Here is a 19,822-nt window from a genome sequence, read left to right on the forward strand (position 1 = left end):
ATTTTTTAAATTAGGATGATGAGTTCAGATATTTCGTAAAAAATCTTCAACAAAAATTTGTTTAAAGTTTTATATATTATATATATTTTTTTTTTTTATTTTTTTTTTCATTTTTGAAAATTCTTTACATTTCAAACTCTTTATATTCGAAGCATGAAATTATATTCGAAATTTTTTATATTCGAAACAAAATTATATTCGCCGCAAAAAATTATGAATAATTCAAATAATTAAAAATACAGTAAAGGCAGTTTTTGCCACAACTGCCGCCTGGTACTGAGTGGGCAATTGAGAAGTGAAACGGTCTCTTGACAAGAAAAAATTGCAACCTACAAATCTTTTATCGGGAGATCTTTCACTAACTGTATCAATAAATGAGTTTTCGTTGTACTTTAAACTGTTTAAAAAAATACTACAAGCCTTAAAAATTTAGAGTTTTTGGGTTGTTCTAAAATCGTTTGAACAACCGGCTTGAGTTTGATACAAAGTGAACATAAACCACTCAGCCAATGGCTTACTCATGTCGTATTCGGAGAAGCAATTTCTTTTAATCATATTTAAATAAATCAGTTTTGATCTAATTTTAGCCCTTCTTATTTACTTTCCTTCAAACAAAATAAAAAATCACTTTTTTTCACTACCTCAGTGTGGGACTTCAATGGATTGAATTTCTAAAGAAAAAAGGCATTTGAAGAGTGAGTCATATCGCACACTTCCGCTTGAATAATTGCTCTGAAACTGATTCGCTTCTCACGTACCAATACTAAAACGTGTTGAATGCCTCCTCAGTGTTCGATATGGTTGTTAAAGCTAGTAAAAATGGGTCAATCGCCCTTTGGCGAATTTTTATTTTTTTTCTTATTATATTTTTTTTTGCATTGATAAGATTTACTTTGCCACACGAAGGCTTTGACTTAGTTACATTACGAATTACACGTGTTTATAATAGAGGATCTCACGTACTGACTTATATGTACGTATGTATATGGTATGTAACTGTTAACTTATGTCTCAGCGCTTGAAGCGCTTGCACTAGACCCACACTTGCCTAGACCCGACTGACTGAAACTCCAATTTGGTCATAAAGTGTGATTCAAGTAAGCAATTCAAATAAATATGGAGTATAACTAGAAGTTTAAAACTTTGTATCAAATTTAAGAAATGCAACAGATTTCAACAAAATTTTAACCTTCCTAATTTTTTATTTTTTTATTTTGTTAACAAATGACCCACAGCTGATCCTTTGATACTTTTCATGAACTTGCCAGAAGAAAAACTCCTAACTAAATCTGTAACTTCTGACTAGGAAGAGTCTCTCAGTTTGTCCCTCAAAAGTGTTCCAAGGCACAGGTGTTTTGAGTAAAGGAGCGACTTTCTGCCAGTTCTAATTAAATACTGACAAAAATAACAGACTTAAATTAAACAAAATTATAATAATAATAATTTAAACATGACTGGTAGGCATATTGGTGAACTGCATGAGCAAATGCTGGGCCCTTCACAAGACTGTCTGTTCTTTGTTACCGGAACGGTATAAATACGGTTACCTGGCCAAGGACTGTCACTCCTCCAGCCAGACACTCAAGCATTAATGGGGAATATTTATACAGTTACAACAACAACAAGCAAATATTGAGTCATATGAAAGTGTCTTATCTTGTATGGGGGTAAAAGACTCTGAGCTTGACCGTCAGCGAGTGGTAGAGGACATAATCACGGAACCCAGTAGAAGGTGGTCTCTGACTACTAACTGCAGAGTCTCCAAAACGCTCTAGCCAAAACTGAATCTTAAAAGGACAAAATGTCTGCTTGGACTCAACAGATCAGCTACCTGCATCTCCTCATAGGTGTTGTAACGGGTCACTACACTATTGGCACCCTTAGCCAGTAGAATGGGTGTATCTCACAGTGACTTCTGCAGCAGCTGTGAAGATGAAAAAGATATTGTTTGGGTACAATATCTCGTCTGTGCATTTCCTGCACTTCAAAGAAGCCGTGGCAAATATCTTTGCGATTATTTTTTTGAAGGCCTGAAAAATTTGAAAAGTTTTCAATTTCAATCAATTAAAATCATCGCCTTTTATTTAGAAAAATAGCTATTTAAAAACATAGTGAGTGATTAATTTTGCGCCGCGAAAAAAAATTTCGCTATTTTTCTACTCTCTTCTTCGAAAGTTCTGTATTTAGGGAAGCTACAAAGCAATTTTTGATATTTTTAAGATGTTTGTATAAAGCGTAAACTTTATTAAAATGTATTTTAATTTTTCTTAGAATGAAATTACATACGAAATCACAAGATCTTTACGCAAGAGGTTAAATTTATGTTTAGCCATTTAATGTGGAATTATTATTATTGTTTAGTGCTTTTACGCCGTATCGAAGATGCTCGATTGCTCGCTAAAGACTTCAGCTGGTTCCATATTGGAGCGCAGTCAACTGATTCATTCTGATTCGCTGTCAATTTAGATCGAATACATATGCGCCAAGAACCTGTGGCTCTTTCTCGTTCGTGTCAGCTTGAGGATTTTACTCTAGTGACACCCAACTAAGAGAATATTTGGTCTTCTGGAGGGTATGTCCCAGCCATCTGAACTTTCCTGCTCTGATTTCAATGTTAATGGGTTTTTGCTTACTCTGCTTCATAAGTTATGCATTGGAGATCCAACTTTCCAGTTCGTAATCGTAATTTGATTTTAGTGCTTGTTTCGAACACTTTATCTTTGATTAAAATATGTGAATCGTGGAAAAAAAATACAACTCGAGCGATTCATTTTGTGCCACAATTTGCTTTTCAATAAAATCGTACTTTTATAAAAAATTGAATATTTCATATATTTAATGCCAGCACTCCTATTATTTTGTGAGCAACTGTATGTACATACATACATATGCAGGCAGGTACTCGCATTCGTATTTTTGTAAACCTGCCATAGGCGCCAAATTTTGTGACCAAAATAATATTTTTTTGCAAATATGACTTCAACTTCGTCATTTCAGATATGACTTTCAACTTCTTTTGAAAGCAAACTAATAAACTTAACGATTCAATTTTATTACGAAGAAACATTCAAACGCCTGGTCAACTAAACCACAGCTAAAAGTACCAAGAAGACCTGCTTCATGGGAGCATAAAACGTATGCAAGACCTGATTATAGCCAAATAAAAAAAGAGGAACAAAAGAAAAGGAATACAAAAACATAACTCGACACTTTCATTCCCACACCTTCGCATATTGATGACATTTGCAAAACGAAAATGAAAAAATATGTAAGTGGGATTTACAACCAGCTCAAGTCTGTCCATAAGACGTAAGTGATGGTGGTGGTGGTAAGAAGAATGCCACGGCTGCTGCTGCTGCTGCGGCTACCTGTAGACGAGCTGACTGCTAAATACAAGTAGCCGAACACTTGATACCCAACGAATCCTACTTATTGTGTAGTCTGACGCAAGAAAAAAAAAAAAAATACAAAAAAAGGAAAAATATGAAACAAAAAAGAAATAAAAAAAAATATAAAATATAAAAAAAATACAAATTCACATACATTACACACACACATGCGTACATAAGTGAGTGTGTGTGGTTAAGTATATACATTTGTATGATGTTTGTTGCTATTCCGACAGGTTAGTTTTGAGTACAGACTTTTACATGCGCATATGTACAAACATGCATACATAGGTGCATACATACATACATACATACATACATACATACATACATACATACATACACACATACACACATACATAAGCACAAGTAGACCCAATCTAGCGACTTAAGACCTGTCTGCTAAGTGTCGTTTGCATATTTTCCATGCCGAACCGAACCCTTCACAACCACTACTACTGAGCTTGGCATTTGCATATAAATTTTTATTGCTTGCCACTTGCTTTAATTTTTTCATTTATTTGTATGATTTTTTTCTTCGTTTTTTTTGTTTTGCATTTTTTATATAACCCGCTGCTGCACTAGCGTTACGGATCGGAACATCTTAAAGCCATGAACTTGTTGCTATAAAACATTTATTTTTATTTCCTTTTACCCCTTTTCTGGTCTGTGCCATGAACAAAAAAAATAAACTGTTCAAAAAATTTAAACGAGTCTGTCAAACCAGTTTCACAGCACAAACACATGCGCATATTTGTGTGTGTGTGTAGAAAAATGTACACTTCTAAAGGTGAAGAGCAGTGCGCGCACCTCAATAGTTGAGCCACGACGATGAATTTCACATGGAAACAGAATATTTCAGCAGTGGAAGGCAAAAGATTGAAGAAGAAGCCAGCGAACCAGCAAACCATCGAAGCACTGAAGCACTTCACTAACTACGCAAACAAATGTCCGGTGAAGACAAAATACCGTAGAGCAAGCAAAGAAGCCTACAAGCAAATGCACATACGCACATACCTACAGGCAGCTTATATGTATGTACGTGGGTATGTATATTTAAATGCTTCCAATAAAGCCAAATTGCTTGGTGTAATTTAGGCAGCGCGTGAGTGGTGGTAGTTTGAAAATAAAAGTTGCAATTGCACCAATCGGCACTACTGTCGCGCATCAAAATATTGCTGCTGGTAGTACGTACAGACATACGTGCACACATACATACATACATACATATGCACATTTAATGTATAGTAGTCAAGCGCACGGGTAAGTCGGTAGGTAATATTGATAGGGTTCACTGCTCCAAAGTGCAGGCAATGCAGCTGTAAAATGAAAAACCATCACTTTTATGCGCATGCGCGGCGGCGATTATTGCCGCGCATTAGTACTTGCAAGTTTTGTAATCAGCACTGGGATGGAAGATATGCCACGGAAGAGGCAAGCAGCTGATAGTTAACAGAGGTGCTGGCGGTGGTGGAAGAAGCACGTACAGCGTCGTGGCTGACGTGAGAGGCCAAAGTGCATGAGCGGCAGGAAAAACGCGTTGTATGGGTAAATGTAAAAAAACAAATAAAAAGAAGATAAAAAAAAAACAAAAAAAGAAAAATATGAAAATATAATAAAAAAGATAAAACAAAAGCAAAAACAAAAATTAAAAAAATAAAAAAAACCAAAAAAAGATGCAATAAACGTAAAAAAGCGCAACAAAGCAAAAAAGCTTCATCAAGCATAGTAAATCATATATTGTAAATAAAAATAAAATTCACAAAATATAATGAAAAACACCGAAAAACCAAAAAATAATTGCTATTTGAGTGAAGCATCTAAACGCCAACGTGCCATATCAAAGTGACTCGTTCGCTGTTCACAACTCCGCTAGCCAGAGCAAGCACACATTCACCTCCGCCAAGAAATTATCGCTCAACCAGTGAGCGCTGCCGCTGTGCGTAATACCAGGGGTGACTCTTTTGTCTCATTGCCATTATCGTTGTGTGCGTGCAGCATAACGCCTTGATTGTGTTTGTGTCACAAAACTTTGCGTTTGCATGTATTTTTAGCTGTACACTCTTGAAAGCAATTGAAAATAATTGAGCGCAACTTTTTTGAGTTTATTTATTTGTGAGAAAATGTTTGCTCGCTCGCTCGCTGTTTGGCCGAAATGGAATAGTACTAAAAATGCCCACTTGTGGAGAACTACTAAAGTGCGAATGTAGCGCTCCATTTCTGTGACAAGCAATGGCAGATTTGCCGGGACGCGGTACTTTAAATTCATATATAGTCGACGTCAAAAGAAACCATTTTATTATTTAATGATCTAGAAAACTAAAATAAAAAACAAAAAAAAAAATAAAACTGTATACCCGAAAATTTGCTAAAATTCTGAGTAAAAAGTTTGAAATTTTGTTGAAAATTTGCGGAGTTTTTACAAATTTTATAAAAAGTACGAAACTTTGCTTCATATGGTTTATGTTGTAGTACGACCTACCTTTTTATAAAAAATAATTGAAATTACAAAATAAAAAATATTAAATTGTCTAAATTTATCAAAATATGTGGTGTAAACTTTCTTTTGACGCTGACCGTACATATGTAACTACATGTATACATATCTTTATTCCAAATGTGTGAAAGAAAAAAAATAAAATACAATTTTTAATACGGAAAAATTTTAGTAAAAATTTTTAATAAAAAAATATGTTAATAAAAATTCAATTATTTTTATTTTTTCTTCAAAAAGTTTTTAATAATAGACTATAATAAAAATTTGAATACAAAGTAAAGAAATCGTTTTTTTTTTTTGTTTTTTTTTTTATTCCCCATTTATTTTATACATCTGTCCTTTGACATTAAGTATGTTGTTTAACAATTTGGTCAGGATTTATATTCATCGCTTAATGGCCAGTGTCAAAAGCGATAAAATTAAAATAAACGAAATAATAGCAAATAAATTAAATTAAAAAGAAATCTTTGATACAAAAAAAAATTTAATAAAAATACACTTTATTATATTTTAGTACAACAAAAAAATTATAAAATTGTAAAAAGAAAAAATAATAAAATAGTAAAAAAAGTTTAAAACACTTTTAATAATAAACTATAATAAAAATTTAAATACAAACTTTATTATATTTAAGTACAAAAAAATTATAAAATTGTATCAAAGAAAAGTTATGGTTAATATTTTATTAAAACAAAAAAAAAGTTTAACAAAAAAAAAAAATTTTTTTATTAAAATTAGAAATCTTTACTACAAAAAAAAAACAATCAAATAAAAACAAACTTTTTTATATTTTAGTACAAAAAAAAATTATAAATTTGTAGCAAGTAAAAATAGTAGTAAAAATTTTATTAAAAACCTAATGAAAATATTTTAATAATAAAAAGTATCAACACAAAAAAAAAGTTTAATAAAAAAAATAAAAAGCTTAATACAAATTTTTATTTTTAATTAGAACTTAAATTTTAATAACAGAATTTACTAAATTTTTATATAATTTTAATTACAACAAAAATTTCAATAATAGGAATTATTAAGGAGAATTCCAATTAAAAAAAAATAATAATAATTTTAAAAATAACTTAATAATTAAAAATTTTTTATCATCTATTTTTTTTTTTCATGAAAAACTGTTATACAAAATTCAATAAATTAAATTAAACTTTAACAAAATTATAATAAACTTTAACAATAAGAATTTTAACGAAGAAAGAAAATAATAAAAATCTTAATGGGAAAAAGCCATTCAGAATAATTAAAATTTTGTTTATCATGAAAATTTTAACAATAAAAAAACTACTACAAAAATTTCCACAACAAAAAACTGTTATAAAAAAATTTCAATAAAATTTTTTTATAAAATTTAACAAGAATAATTTTAGTGGTAATAAATATTGTCTGAACGAAAAAAGCCAAAATTGTTATAAAAATAAAAAATAAAAAAATAATTTTAGTGGTAATAAATATTGTCTGAACGAAAAAAAGCCAAGATTGTTATAAAAATTTCAATAAAAACATATAATAAACATTAGCAATAAGAATTTTAATGAAAAATTATAATAAAATAAATAATAATAAAATTTGAATAGAAAAACCTCATTAAATTTTAATTAATAAAGAATTGTCACAATGAAAAATTGTTATAAAAATTTCAATAAAAAAATTTTTATAAAATTTAACAACAAAAAAGCAATTAAAAATTAATTAATAATTAAACTTAAATAAAAAATAAAAAAAACAACAAAAACTTTAACAAAATTTTCAACAATGAGAAACTGTTATAAAAATTTCAATAAAAAAAATGTTAATAAAATGATTTAATGATAAAAAAAATAATACAAATCTGAATGAAAAAAAGCCAGACCTGTTATAAAAAACAATAATAACAATAACAATAAGAATTTTAATGATAAAAAAATATAAAAAAAATTCTGAATGGAAAAATCCATTAAAAATTAATTATTAACTTAAATTTTTTTATCATACAAATTTTAATACTAAAAAACTCTTACAAAAACTTCAACAATGAAAAATTGTTATACAAATTTCAATAAAAAAAAAATGTTTATAAAATTTAACAGCAATAATTTTAATGATAAAATATAATAATACAAGTCTCAATGAAAAAAGCCAAAATTTTTCTTTTAAAAACAATAATTTTAAAAATTTTAATAAAACTTTTAATAACAGAATAGAATAAGATGATATAATAATAAAAAAATGTAATAATTAAAATTAATAATAAATAATAATAATAAAATTAAAATTTAATAACTAAAATTTTTCATTGTAATTGTTTTAATAATAAAAAACTCAAGGCGCATTCATTAAGGGGTTACATGGGTTTCGTGGGTTCAAAAAATCGATTCAATCGAAAAATCGAAATCGAGATACAGCCTTTGGAAGGTGTGCGCTTCAAGCCACTTTTATTGTTACTCAAAACTTTAAACGCGTTTTTCTCGGAACCGTGTTTTCAAAGTCGGTTGTCAAATGATCTCGAAAACTACTCAACCGATCTTGATGAAATTTTACACAGATGTTCGAGATACAATTTACTCGTGCTTGAACGAAGGATTTTTTTTTTTCAATTACAACTATTTAAAAAAAAAACAAAATGTCAAGTAAATTTGACAGAAATTTTAATTTTTTTGGAAAAATGTCTGGCAAAAGTACAATTTTCACTTTTTTTCTTTCCTTCGTTCAAACACGAGTTTATAGCCTTAACTAAAACGCTTATGTTTGTTTATTCATTTTCAATAATCCTGTTAGGAGTTATGCTGACAACGCGGACGCACCTTTTTTTCGAGGGGTCACCGGAAATGACGTCACAATGGAGGAGTTTTAATTTTTTTTGTTGAAAATTTCAAAAATTGTTCTTTAAATATGTATCTATAAGACAGAAAAAAGTTTGAATTAAATAAATAATTTTTTACATAGAAAAAAAAATATTGAAAATAGGCCTTTTTTACCCGACGAAACCTATGTAACCCTTAAAGGTGATGGCACTTGACCAACAATAATGTTTTGTCAAAGCAAAGTATTGGCGAAGTAGAAAACAAAAATTAATTCGCCTTGTTTCATTCGGGGATGACAGCCACATGGACATGGCGAAAGGAAAAAAAAAACAAATCAGCTGATTTACCGATAACAGCTTTAATAGGTTCGCCTTGTAAAAAACTATTATATTCGAAAGTGACGCCTACATGTCAGTAGTGAATAATTCCCACACGGCAACTTTTTTTAAGTAATCTTTGACTTTTATCAAATAGACAGATGTACAATTTTGAGGGATAGAATAAAGCGTTAAAATTATTGCAACTTTATTAAGAAAATGGTCGATCTTTAAGGACAAATATCGCAAAATTCGTAATTTTATGGTGGAAATAATCGCCCGAATGGGTCGCCAATACAAAGGCTGTTGAAAACATTTCAAAGCAATGGCTTGAAAAGTGTTATGCGGACTCCACATCATTAGAAACAACAATAAAACGATGGTTTGCTGACTTCAAGCCTGGTCGTAGAGACACCGATGAAGCACCTCGAAAGAACAGTGGACGTCCAAATAAGACGGTAACACCAGAAAACATCAAAAATATCCACAAAAAAGTTTTGAATGATCAAAAAGTGAAGTTGCGTGAGTTAGCTGACATCGTAAAGATATCAAAAGAAGGTATTGTCTTTATATTATTGCATGAGCATTTGACTACGAGAAAGCTCTGTTCAAAGTGAGTGCCGCATTTGCTCGCTGTTGACCAAAACAGGAAGGTGTTCATGATTATGAGTAGTGTTTGGCCGCCATGTTTAAATGTAATAAACCGGAATTTTTGTGTCGATATGTAACAATAGATGAGACATGGATCCATAACTCCGGAATCGAAACGATCATCATCTGAGTGGACAGCAACTGGTGAATCTCGTCCAAAGCGCCGCCCGAAAGCACAACAATCGGTTGAAAAGGTTATGGCTTATGTATTTCGGGATGTGCGTGGTGTGATATTCGACGACTATTTTGCGTTGTTCTGGATGAAAATTATGTTGACGAGTCAAGCTAACTTTGAATAAAAAAAGTGTTTTCTTTGTTAAGCTCAATACTTTTCTAATCTAACCTAACCACCTTGGAAAGAAGATGTAGTCCAAAGTGGAACTTAATGCACACATAATCTAATCTTTATCTCGCTTTCCTCTTAAAGATTCACTGTATACTTTGCCACAGAAAACTCCAAAAAATTGCTTTAGCACGAATATACAGCGGAGGTCGTTACTTTAACACCACAGTAACCATCCATTTGGGTTCATAGCGGATTCGACATTTATGAAATGTTAAGAAAAATATTTTGACACTAGCTATCGCTCCGCCTCAAAATACGACGTCGCAAATGGAAGTGAATCAGCCATACATTGCGTACACCCACCCAAGGATGAAATAACAAAAGCTGCATTGGATTAGAATCCACGAGGGAGTCGCAGACGCGTGAGACCAGCCAACACCTGGATGCGACAGGTGGATGCAGAAACGCAAAAAAAAGGCTATTTGAGAAGATAAATAAAATTTCTAGGTTGAAATAGGTAAAAAGTTTGTTGAGGCCCTATGTTTCCTCTATGAACCACGGGAAATACATATATACCGATCCTCACCAGGCAATTGCAGGCCTTCGAGTGTATTTCTGCCATGAAAAAGCTTTTTATAAAAAATCGCCGGCTACTAGGAAGCCTTAAATTCTGCCTCTTGTGTAGTAACATAGAGGGTTTTTGAGGTATACAAATTGGAGAAGAAGCACGAGAGGAAATGGAACAAAGAATAACGCAAATTATGTGCATATATGGAGGACTTCTTCAACGTCTTAGCAACTTAGTACTGCGATTCGAAAACCATTGCTTTGTAATTTTTTAGAACCACTTCGTTCCTTTGCATCATAAAATTCTGAGATGAGCAATTTGGGTTTGTGAGAAAAAAGAAAAAAATGCATATCAATAACTTCATGCACACATTTGGGAACTTCAAATTTTCACGCGTCATAGACTTTATACTTACACAGCATAAGCGGCGTTTAGAAAGTCAGCCTATACCTTATAGATCACTAGATTTGTAAGACTTCTCCTTAGGGCTAAGAAAACGGCTTAGAAAACCACCAGATAGCATCACGAGAATGGCACTGGACTGAAACCCGCAAGCGAGCTGCAGTCACGGTTGGCCAAAGATTACTTGGCGAAGGTCGATTTTGCGCGAGTTAGCAGATGCCCACATCATATGGGACGTCGCTATGACAACAGCCCAAAACCGTCTGCGATGGAAGAATCTTTTTGAGGCTCTATGCTCCCGAGCGGAGTGAACAAAGATATAAACAAAAAATTTCACCGACATTAGTTGCAAGCTCATGCTTTCTGTATGGTTTGAGGTTAACCAACCCTCTTACATCATTCGACGGAATAATCCGCGAACAAAAGCCGTCTCTTATCACCTAGTATGGAGTAATCCGCAACAAATTATTTTTTTGTTAAAGTTTGAGGAATTTAAATAATTTGGTAATCCTCTAACATTTCTTATCATTAGAAGAAACAGCCGACGCAAGGTATTTTGAGTACATCGCGCATTTCGAGCGCTGATGCAAAAGGGTTAATTAATGTCATTTTACTCAAGCCAGTACTACCAGATTATTTAAAAAAAAAATTAATAACTAATTGGCGCGTACACTTTTGTTAGGTACTTGGCCGAGCTCCTCTTCTTATTTGTGGTGTGCGTCTTGATGTTGTTCTACAAATAGAGGGACCTACAGCTTTGAGCCGACTTCGAGCGGCAAGTGATTTTTTGCGAGGAGCTTTTTCATCGCACACTCGGAGGATTGTCATCGCCTGTCGACGGGCGATCGCTATTAGAAAAAATTATTTCTATTATTTAGTGTTCATGCAAGAAGATTCGCACCTATGCACTCCCGAATGGTAGTCATGCACCAAACTTTCGGCTATGGCGGTCGCCTATCAGATTATATACAATTAGTTTATATGACAAGCACTGCAAGCTAGTTTGACCCTCCGTTGGACACCTTTTTTGAAACCTTCGGTTGGTCACCCGGCTCTGACCTTTTTTCGTCCTCTTCGCAGATCCGTTTTAAAAGTTTATAGCGATAAATCGATAGAACATTGTATTTTAGCAAGCTACCTGGTAGCTTAAGTCGTTAGCTATAATAGAAATATGTTAAACTCACGTCCAAAGTGGAAGAAGTCAATCTGTCGAGACCCCAGTGCCCACTGGAGGGTTTATACACTTGCATACATATAAAATACATTCTGTGACTTATAATCTACTTTTCATTCCTATGTTATTTCTACTCGCTTGCTCACTTACCCATTTGCGGCCATTTAAGCTTCGAATGGTTGCTTGCTGCTCGGATGTTCGCCCATTTCACGCGCCAAATCCGCTATCACCTCCTTGTAGATCAACGGATCTATATTCTTGCCCAGCTGATACAGCAGGAACCAATCGCCAATATTACACTTATTTGCCACCGCCTCAACCTCTTCGCTCTCGGCCAAACGGGAACGGGCACGCAACAGCAAATGACGTAGTTTGGGTCCAATAATAACAGCCATGCGATAAACCAATGAAATGCCAGACAATATGCTCAAAATGATGAACCAGAACCACAAGAATACGTAGATTTTCTCATTGACAATATTCAATGGCAACACACAGAGACCGTCGAACTTCTGCACCGAACCGGATGGACCGTATTTGTGGAAGGTGCATTTGGTGACTTTCGGAAAGACACGTGCCATCGGATCGATACGTTCATCCGGTTCCATTTCGGTGAATTTCAGCACATCACTGCCGTATGTGGAGAATTCGCCATCCAAAAAGAAATCCACAAAGAATATTTGTCCAATAACATTGGCAAAATTCAAAGCCTCACAAACGAAAAAACGGAATGCATAGAAGTTGTGACGATTCAAATTGCCCATAAAATATTCGACGAGTATCTTCTTGCGATCATTCTTACAATCATCATTCACAATGGGACAATTCAAATCCATAACCAACATTTTGAGGCGTCCACCTTCCCATGATTTCCACAAATAGCGAGGCACATAGAAGAGTATGGCTTGGAAGAAGAGCACGAAACACACCCACTGATAGTATTTGTGATACTTTACATCGTCCTCACCCTCTATATGCGAACCAACACCCGGCTGGACAACATCACGTCCGGTGACGCCCGTCAAACGTTCCGGTACGGTAAAGGTGGAGTAAATCCAACAGTAAGTGTCCATCACACCGAGCGGAATCTCATCGACAATGCAATCGATGGGATCGCCAATGTATTGACGCGAGGTGACGAGCAGCGAGAAGGCAATCAATATGATCACCGTCGCCTTGTAGTGCATGCGGAAGACATTGTTGTCGATGCAGACCTGATCGATCTTCAGCAGCCCCTTGACGGAGCCGAATACATCAAACATTTTGGCGTGCTTTGTTGCGTGTTAAATAAAAGTCAACACAAATTTTTCGAGAAAATTTTAAAAAAAGGAACCGTCGTTACTACGGGAATGTTGGCGAATGTGATTTTGTTAATTCGAAAAAAGGCAGTGCTTGTAGCGACGCGCAATGGCAATACTTTCGTTTAGAAATTTAGTACTCGTTTGTTTGCGGTATGCGATATGCGGTTTGTTGTGTTTTACTTTGTTGTTTCTTTTTGATTTTGATTTTTTTTTTCCTTTTTTTCTCTTTCTCTTTCAACCAATTACACTTTCACACAGCTTTAGCGGTTGCACGGTGCTGTTGCTGTTGTTGCTGTAGTTTGTGATTACTTTCGCGTAACAAAAGTTGTTGTCGGTCAGTAGTAAATTTTGAAAATTAATCGCCACGCGCATAACACAACTTCACTTTCAGAGTTCATTCATCATTTTTGCTCTAAACAATTCTCAACAAATCATTTTTGCATATCGACAATTAAACACAACACAATATTGTTTACTTCATCATAAATCTCATCTGTTTTTATTTAGGTTGCGAATTTCGTTTGGACGCAGAGAACACACGCACGGCGTCGACCACTTCCCAATGCTTGACGTACGAGTCGCTATGGGTTTGTTTAGATTATTTACTTAATATAATTGTTGTTGTTGTTGCTTTATATGTGTATATATAAACAATCGCACTTGCACTGCATTCGGCGGGTGGAGGGTGGCTGTGTGTCTGCCTGCCCTTGTTCTTGCTTGGCTTTGTCCAAATATCTCTGTCCGCCTGAACACACTTTGTTCGGTGTGTTGTAATTATGCCGTTGCACCGCAGCACAAAGCGTACACTTCGAATTGAAAATTAAAACTGTTTAGTTGATTGCGAGCAACAGCGGACGCTGATACAAAAACACGACGACGAAAACGTTGTGTATGCGACAGGCGAATACGAGTAAACTGTGGTGGGCAGCATAGCGCGCCATTCCATGGAGTTTGAGTTGTTTGCCAGCCAGCAGTTGAGTGGCTTGAGTGGCGTGTGTGTTTGTATTGGTGTGGGCTTGTAGTTGTGTTGGCATTGATGTAGACTTATAGCTATGTTAGTATTGGTGTGAACTTATAGCTATGTTGGTATTGGTGTGCGCTTAAAGTTGTGTTAGTATTGGCGCTACTGCTTTAGTCGCGCTCACTAATACTTTAGCACGCAGCATTGTCGTGTTGGTGTGCGTGAGGGCATGCACGTTTTGCCATCGCACGCGCCATGGCACTGTGTCAAGCCAGTTTTGGAGTCAATGCGAGCTCAGCTTGAAGCGTTCCCCAATGCACTCTCATAAGTGTTTGCTACTTTTTACTCAGCGCACTCCAAGATGCTAAATTTTTGAGTTACACTCGTTGTGATGCGCGCTTAGAAATATATTTATCTCACAGTTGATAGCTCATTTTTATACCAGTTCTCGAGTTGAGTTGGCATAAAAAGGTTTATACGAATATTGAGTGGCTTTTGACATCCCTGTCATGCTGCTGCAGGCTATTTCTACGTGCAGCAGATGGGCAAAAGTACATAAATATGCAGCGCTATTGGTATGAATTTTTGTCTTGTACTGTTGTTGCTGTTGTATACACATGCATATCTACATACATATTAATATTAATACCTGCAAGACGGAGATGTTGCAAGAACAGGATTCAGTCGAAGCTGTGTAGAGATACATACATGCACGGTTTTTGAAAGACGCAGTGTTGTTGAATGCTGGAAAAAAGTTGGAAGCCTGAGTTCGTGAAAATGCTGCCAGATTAACAAAAATAATATTGAAGGTACGAACTATACAGTTCAAGGTGTATATCTATCTACACTTTCTCTCGATTTGGCTGAGTTTCACAAAGCGCGCCAGTCGTTTCTTTCTCACATTAAGGGGCACATTAAGTGAAGCCAAATCCTTCTCCACCTAATCGTTTCAACGCAGAGAAGGTCGTCCTCTTCCTCTGCTACCACCAACTGGTACCGCAACGAATACTTTCAGAGCCTAAGCGTTTGCATCCATTTGGACGGTATGACCCAGTTAACGTAGCCGCTGGATAATTATTCGATGTGCTATGTCTATGTCGTCGTAAAGCTCATACAGTTCACTGTCCCAGCGCCTACGCTACTCGCCGTCACCAATGTGCATAGGCCCAAAAATCTTCCGCTGAATCTTTCTCTCAAACACTGCAAGTGACGCCTCATCGGTTATTATCATCGTACAAGCTTCTACCCCAAACGTAGGGCGGGCATTACGAGAACCTTATAAAGTATGTATAAGAAGCTTTGTTTGTCGAGAGAGGACTTTACTACTCAATTGCCTACTTAGTCCAAAGTAGTACTTGCTGGTAAGAGTGATTCTCCATTGGATTTCAAGGCTGCATAGAACACTTAATAATTGCTTAAGGGTTCAGGTTTGAGTGATAATAACAACTGATGCTACGGCCCTTGGAGCGTTTGAGCAAAAGATTGTGCGAAGGATTTATTGATGTTTGCTCGTTGGCGACGGCGAATATCGAAGGCGTTGGAACGGTGAACTGTATGAGCTGTATGTAGACTTGGACATAGCCCAGCGAGTTAAGATCCAACGGCTCCGCTGGCTAGGTTGTGCCGTGCGAATGAGCACAAACGCTCCGGCTCTAAAGTATTCCATGCAATGACGAGTGTGGTAAGTTGACTTTACTTGGCATTTTTGGCGTCGGTTGGCGTGTGAATGAAACGACTGGCGCGCTTTTTGAACTAGGCCAAAATCATATAGTATTTTACTGCGCCGATAAGGAAAAAAAATAATGGAATCAACCCTTAACCCTCCGTTGGACACCCGCGCCTCTCCCTTTTTCGTCCTCTTCGAGGATCCTCATAACTTTTTAAATTTAATTGTAGAAAGCTACCTGGAAGCTCAAGTTGTTAGCTGCAATAGAAATATGTTAAATTCACGTCCAAAGTCGGAAAAACCAATCTGGCCAAACGAGGGTATCTAACGGAGCGTTAGTACATATTTTCTGTTATCATTTATTTGTAGCATTTAAGATGAATTTTTAATTTAGGTGTCTTGACAGAATTTATTGAAAATATGTTTGTGGAACATTTTAAACCGACCCACTTTAGTGAGTATTTTTTTCGCTTTCCCTCAAAAGAGAAAAAAGACTAAACTATGAGGGTCGTCTTGTAAAGTCCGTGCAAAAATAAAAACTATTGTACTTAATTGCATGGAGTAATCCTTTTTTATTTTTCGACATAGTCTCCTGTTCGAGTTTATAGATCCCTTTCGAATAATAGGATTTGTCCAAGTCTAAAAAATAGCTGTTCGTTTCTGCAATTACCTCCTCGTTTGAGTAAGATATTTTTCCCGCCAGCCATTTTTTCAAATATGGGAACAAATAGGAGATCCCAGGGATCCGAATTAGCCAAATCTGGAGAACAGAGTGGATGTGAAACGAGCTGGGATACTATTTCCATTCCGAGAGCTGGTGCGGTGTGGTGACTTCCTCGGTTCAAACACTGAAAAATAAACCGATCTGGCTCAAACATGGTGTGTGTTCTTCCAATCGATGCTACTAACTAAATATCGCCAAGTGATGCTACTAATTCGATACGCGTCAGTAGTGTAATCTCTCGTAATTTACGAAAGGGTTAAAAGAAAATTCAGACGTAAATTTTGAAATTACCCTCTCCATTGTCGGAACCTTGTTATTTTTTTTGGGTTGTACAGTGTTATCGGAGGAAGCTTTGCTATAGGATTTCATCGTAATTTCCTTAAAATATTGTAAACTGATATAATGAAATATCATACATAATCTCTAATTTTAAGTCCCGCTTGCAATGAGATTTATTCGGCTCTACAAATGTACTTGGGGGTTTGTTGTTGTCTGCCTATATTATTTCATTAGAAGGAGAGGAGGAATCGTTTTAGTGGCCGCACCACTCGACCCAGTAGGCGACGGTCGCTGTAAGTGGAAAAGATTTTGAACCCTACCTCACCCACCAAAAATAAGAAAAGTATCTGCAACTGTTACGTACGTAGAAATTTCATAACCGGGGCCAACATCAATTCGTCCCCTTAGTATAACAATAGCCTATGTGCTCATAGGCTATTATTTTTTTATTGAATTTTTGGATTCTCCATCGTTACAGACATAACGAGATTTGAGTGAGAGCTACTTTCGAAAAAAAGTTTGAAATTCATTTTCTCAAAACATCAAAAAATTTATAGGCTATTTTAATACTAAGGGCACGAATTGATCTTTCAAATGAATTTTTTTGAATCTCGAATCGAGTAGTTTTGATGCAGCTAGTAAAAATGTTTGTCGGATGGAGCCAAATCGACCTTCAAACTTTTTTAATGAGGTACCTCTTAACTTTCGAGTGGTTGACTGGTTTGGCTGTTATATGAACTCAGTTTGGCAAATCATTCCAGCATTTAGTACCTAGAATTTGTAGTTTTTATTGAAAAATTTCCCAACTTGGTTCCTTACTGGCGCCATTTCTTTTGAAAGAATTCAAAATAAATCGCTGTTCCCCTTAAATGTGTATGTTAGGTCAGGTTAAAATGATTGCCGAAGGAGCGGGCGCACTTGAACGAAAAAGGCGAATTCATCCTTTGTGATACCATTGCGAAGGAAGTAAGGTGTCCTCCACCTTACCTCCTTCGCAAGGATGGCACGAAAGGAGAGGGCGGAGACAGGAAGGGGGAAGAGTAGTTATGAGGATGGGTTTAGTGTATGTGGACTATGAACTATGACGGTGTTGCGGTTGCGTTAACCGCTTTATGCTGCTGATGAAGTTCATCAGATTTGTGATATTTAGACCCGCTATATCAGCAGGCGTAGTAAAAAAGTAAGAGCCAAGATGTGTAAATATTAGCTCCGCATGAGCTGGGCAGCTAAGGAGAAGGTGCTGAGAAGATTCCACCTCATTCTCCATACATCCGGTGCGAAAAGGATTTAAGGTGATTCAAAGTCTCACAGCATGCACACCTCGCGGATAGTGTCCTGAGAGAATACTCACGAAATTCGGGAGCTGAGATTTGGTCAACCTCGGAAGATCGCTCGAGCGCTCACAATCCACACGTGGCCAGAAGGATTTCGCGACCTGACAAGTTTGTGTACTTGCCCAGCACTCGCTGAGTGGGCGCGAAGCCCATCTTTCCAGGAGTAGAGCGCAGGTGGTCAAGTGTGTATGGAGTGCTGCCAAGCACTCAGTTATGTGCTACATTCACGTATTAGTAAACCGGTTTTACACTCAGATATGAAAAATTTCGCTTAGTTTTGAAATTTATTTTGCAATTATTTTACTTTCACTTGATTAATGATCGATTAAACAAAAAGAATGCAACGATGCAATTACATCGTAAAATGGATAAAAATAAGCGATTAATTGAATCAAATGATTAATCGTTCCGATCTCTAATCGGGTATGAAAAAATGTTTGAAAAAGCAAACCTTTCCCATTTAAATCTATTTTATTACATACTAGCAAACCCGGCCCCCTTCGCTGGGCACACTAAAATAGAATAGATATGGTTTAGAACAGAAAATATATGATTTTCATATTATTTATTTCTTTATTCTTTATTCAAGCGCTTTGGCATAAACAATATTTTTTGTTTTTCTATTTGTTTTTGAGTAAATATAAAATATAAATTGAAAATCAGGAAAAAAGAAGATTGTTTTTAAATTTCAAATCAACGCATATGAATAACTAAGAAACAATCGTCTTTTTTCCTGATCATCCATGAATTTTTCGTTTCAATTTATATGTTTTATTAAGCATGGACCTTTTTTAACCATTATCCATTAATATTTTTCAAAAAAAAACGAAAAAAAATTTTTTTTCCACGAACACATAATTTCATTCGGATTTCACATTAAATTCTCAAATTTCGTAAGAAATTATTCACTGTTCCAAAATCCACTCCAAAAAAAATCACAAACAATTTTTACATGTTGCACTTACGTTTTTTCCTTATGGCATCCAAATCAGAAAGAAATATTGACACACTGTCAATTTGACAGTTCAGTTCCGCCCCAAGCGTTAAAAAAGTAAGCGACATTATGGCTGGTTCAAAAGAACGCTGTACCCGTTGCTAGTGCTCCGAATTACAACCAAACTTTACGAAACCCATTTTCAATACTTACTTAACAATGTGCGTAAGTTTGGTTTAATTCGGTGTAAAGACACGGCGGGTCCACGTTTTGGCATATATTTCGAGACCCTAGTCACCAACAGCTTCAATTTGATACCCATATTGTACATACACATCCGAAGGTCACCCGGGTCCACGTTTTGACCTATATCTCGAGCCCTATTTCCAAAATAAAATATAATCCATGTTACTCGTGGATGATGTAGCTTTCGAATGGTGAAAGAATTTTTAAAATCGGTCCAGTAGTTTTTGAGCCTATTCATTACAAACAAACAAAGTTTTCCTCTTTATAATATTAGTATAGAAAAAGGAATTATTATTAGTTG

General features: G+C 35.3%; 1 protein-coding gene across 1 annotated transcript in view; it reads right to left on the reverse strand.

Annotated features, from left to right (window-relative positions):
• LOC129237132 (innexin inx2) overlaps positions 1–14,276 on the reverse strand; it is a 32,826-nt gene extending 18,550 nt beyond the window's left edge. Inside the window, exon 1 of the mRNA XM_054871609.1 lies at positions 12,227–14,276. Coding sequence (XP_054727584.1) covers positions 12,241–13,338 — 1,098 coding nt within the window. The 5' untranslated portion in view covers positions 13,339–14,276 and the 3' untranslated portion in view covers positions 12,227–12,240. The remainder of the gene's footprint in view (positions 1–12,226) is intronic.
• Between the last annotated feature and the right edge of the window lie 5,546 nt (positions 14,277–19,822).

Source organism: Anastrepha obliqua, chromosome 2 (assembly GCF_027943255.1).
Source record: "Anastrepha obliqua isolate idAnaObli1 chromosome 2, idAnaObli1_1.0, whole genome shotgun sequence".
In the NCBI taxonomy this organism is placed as follows: Eukaryota; Metazoa; Arthropoda; class Insecta; order Diptera; family Tephritidae; genus Anastrepha; species Anastrepha obliqua.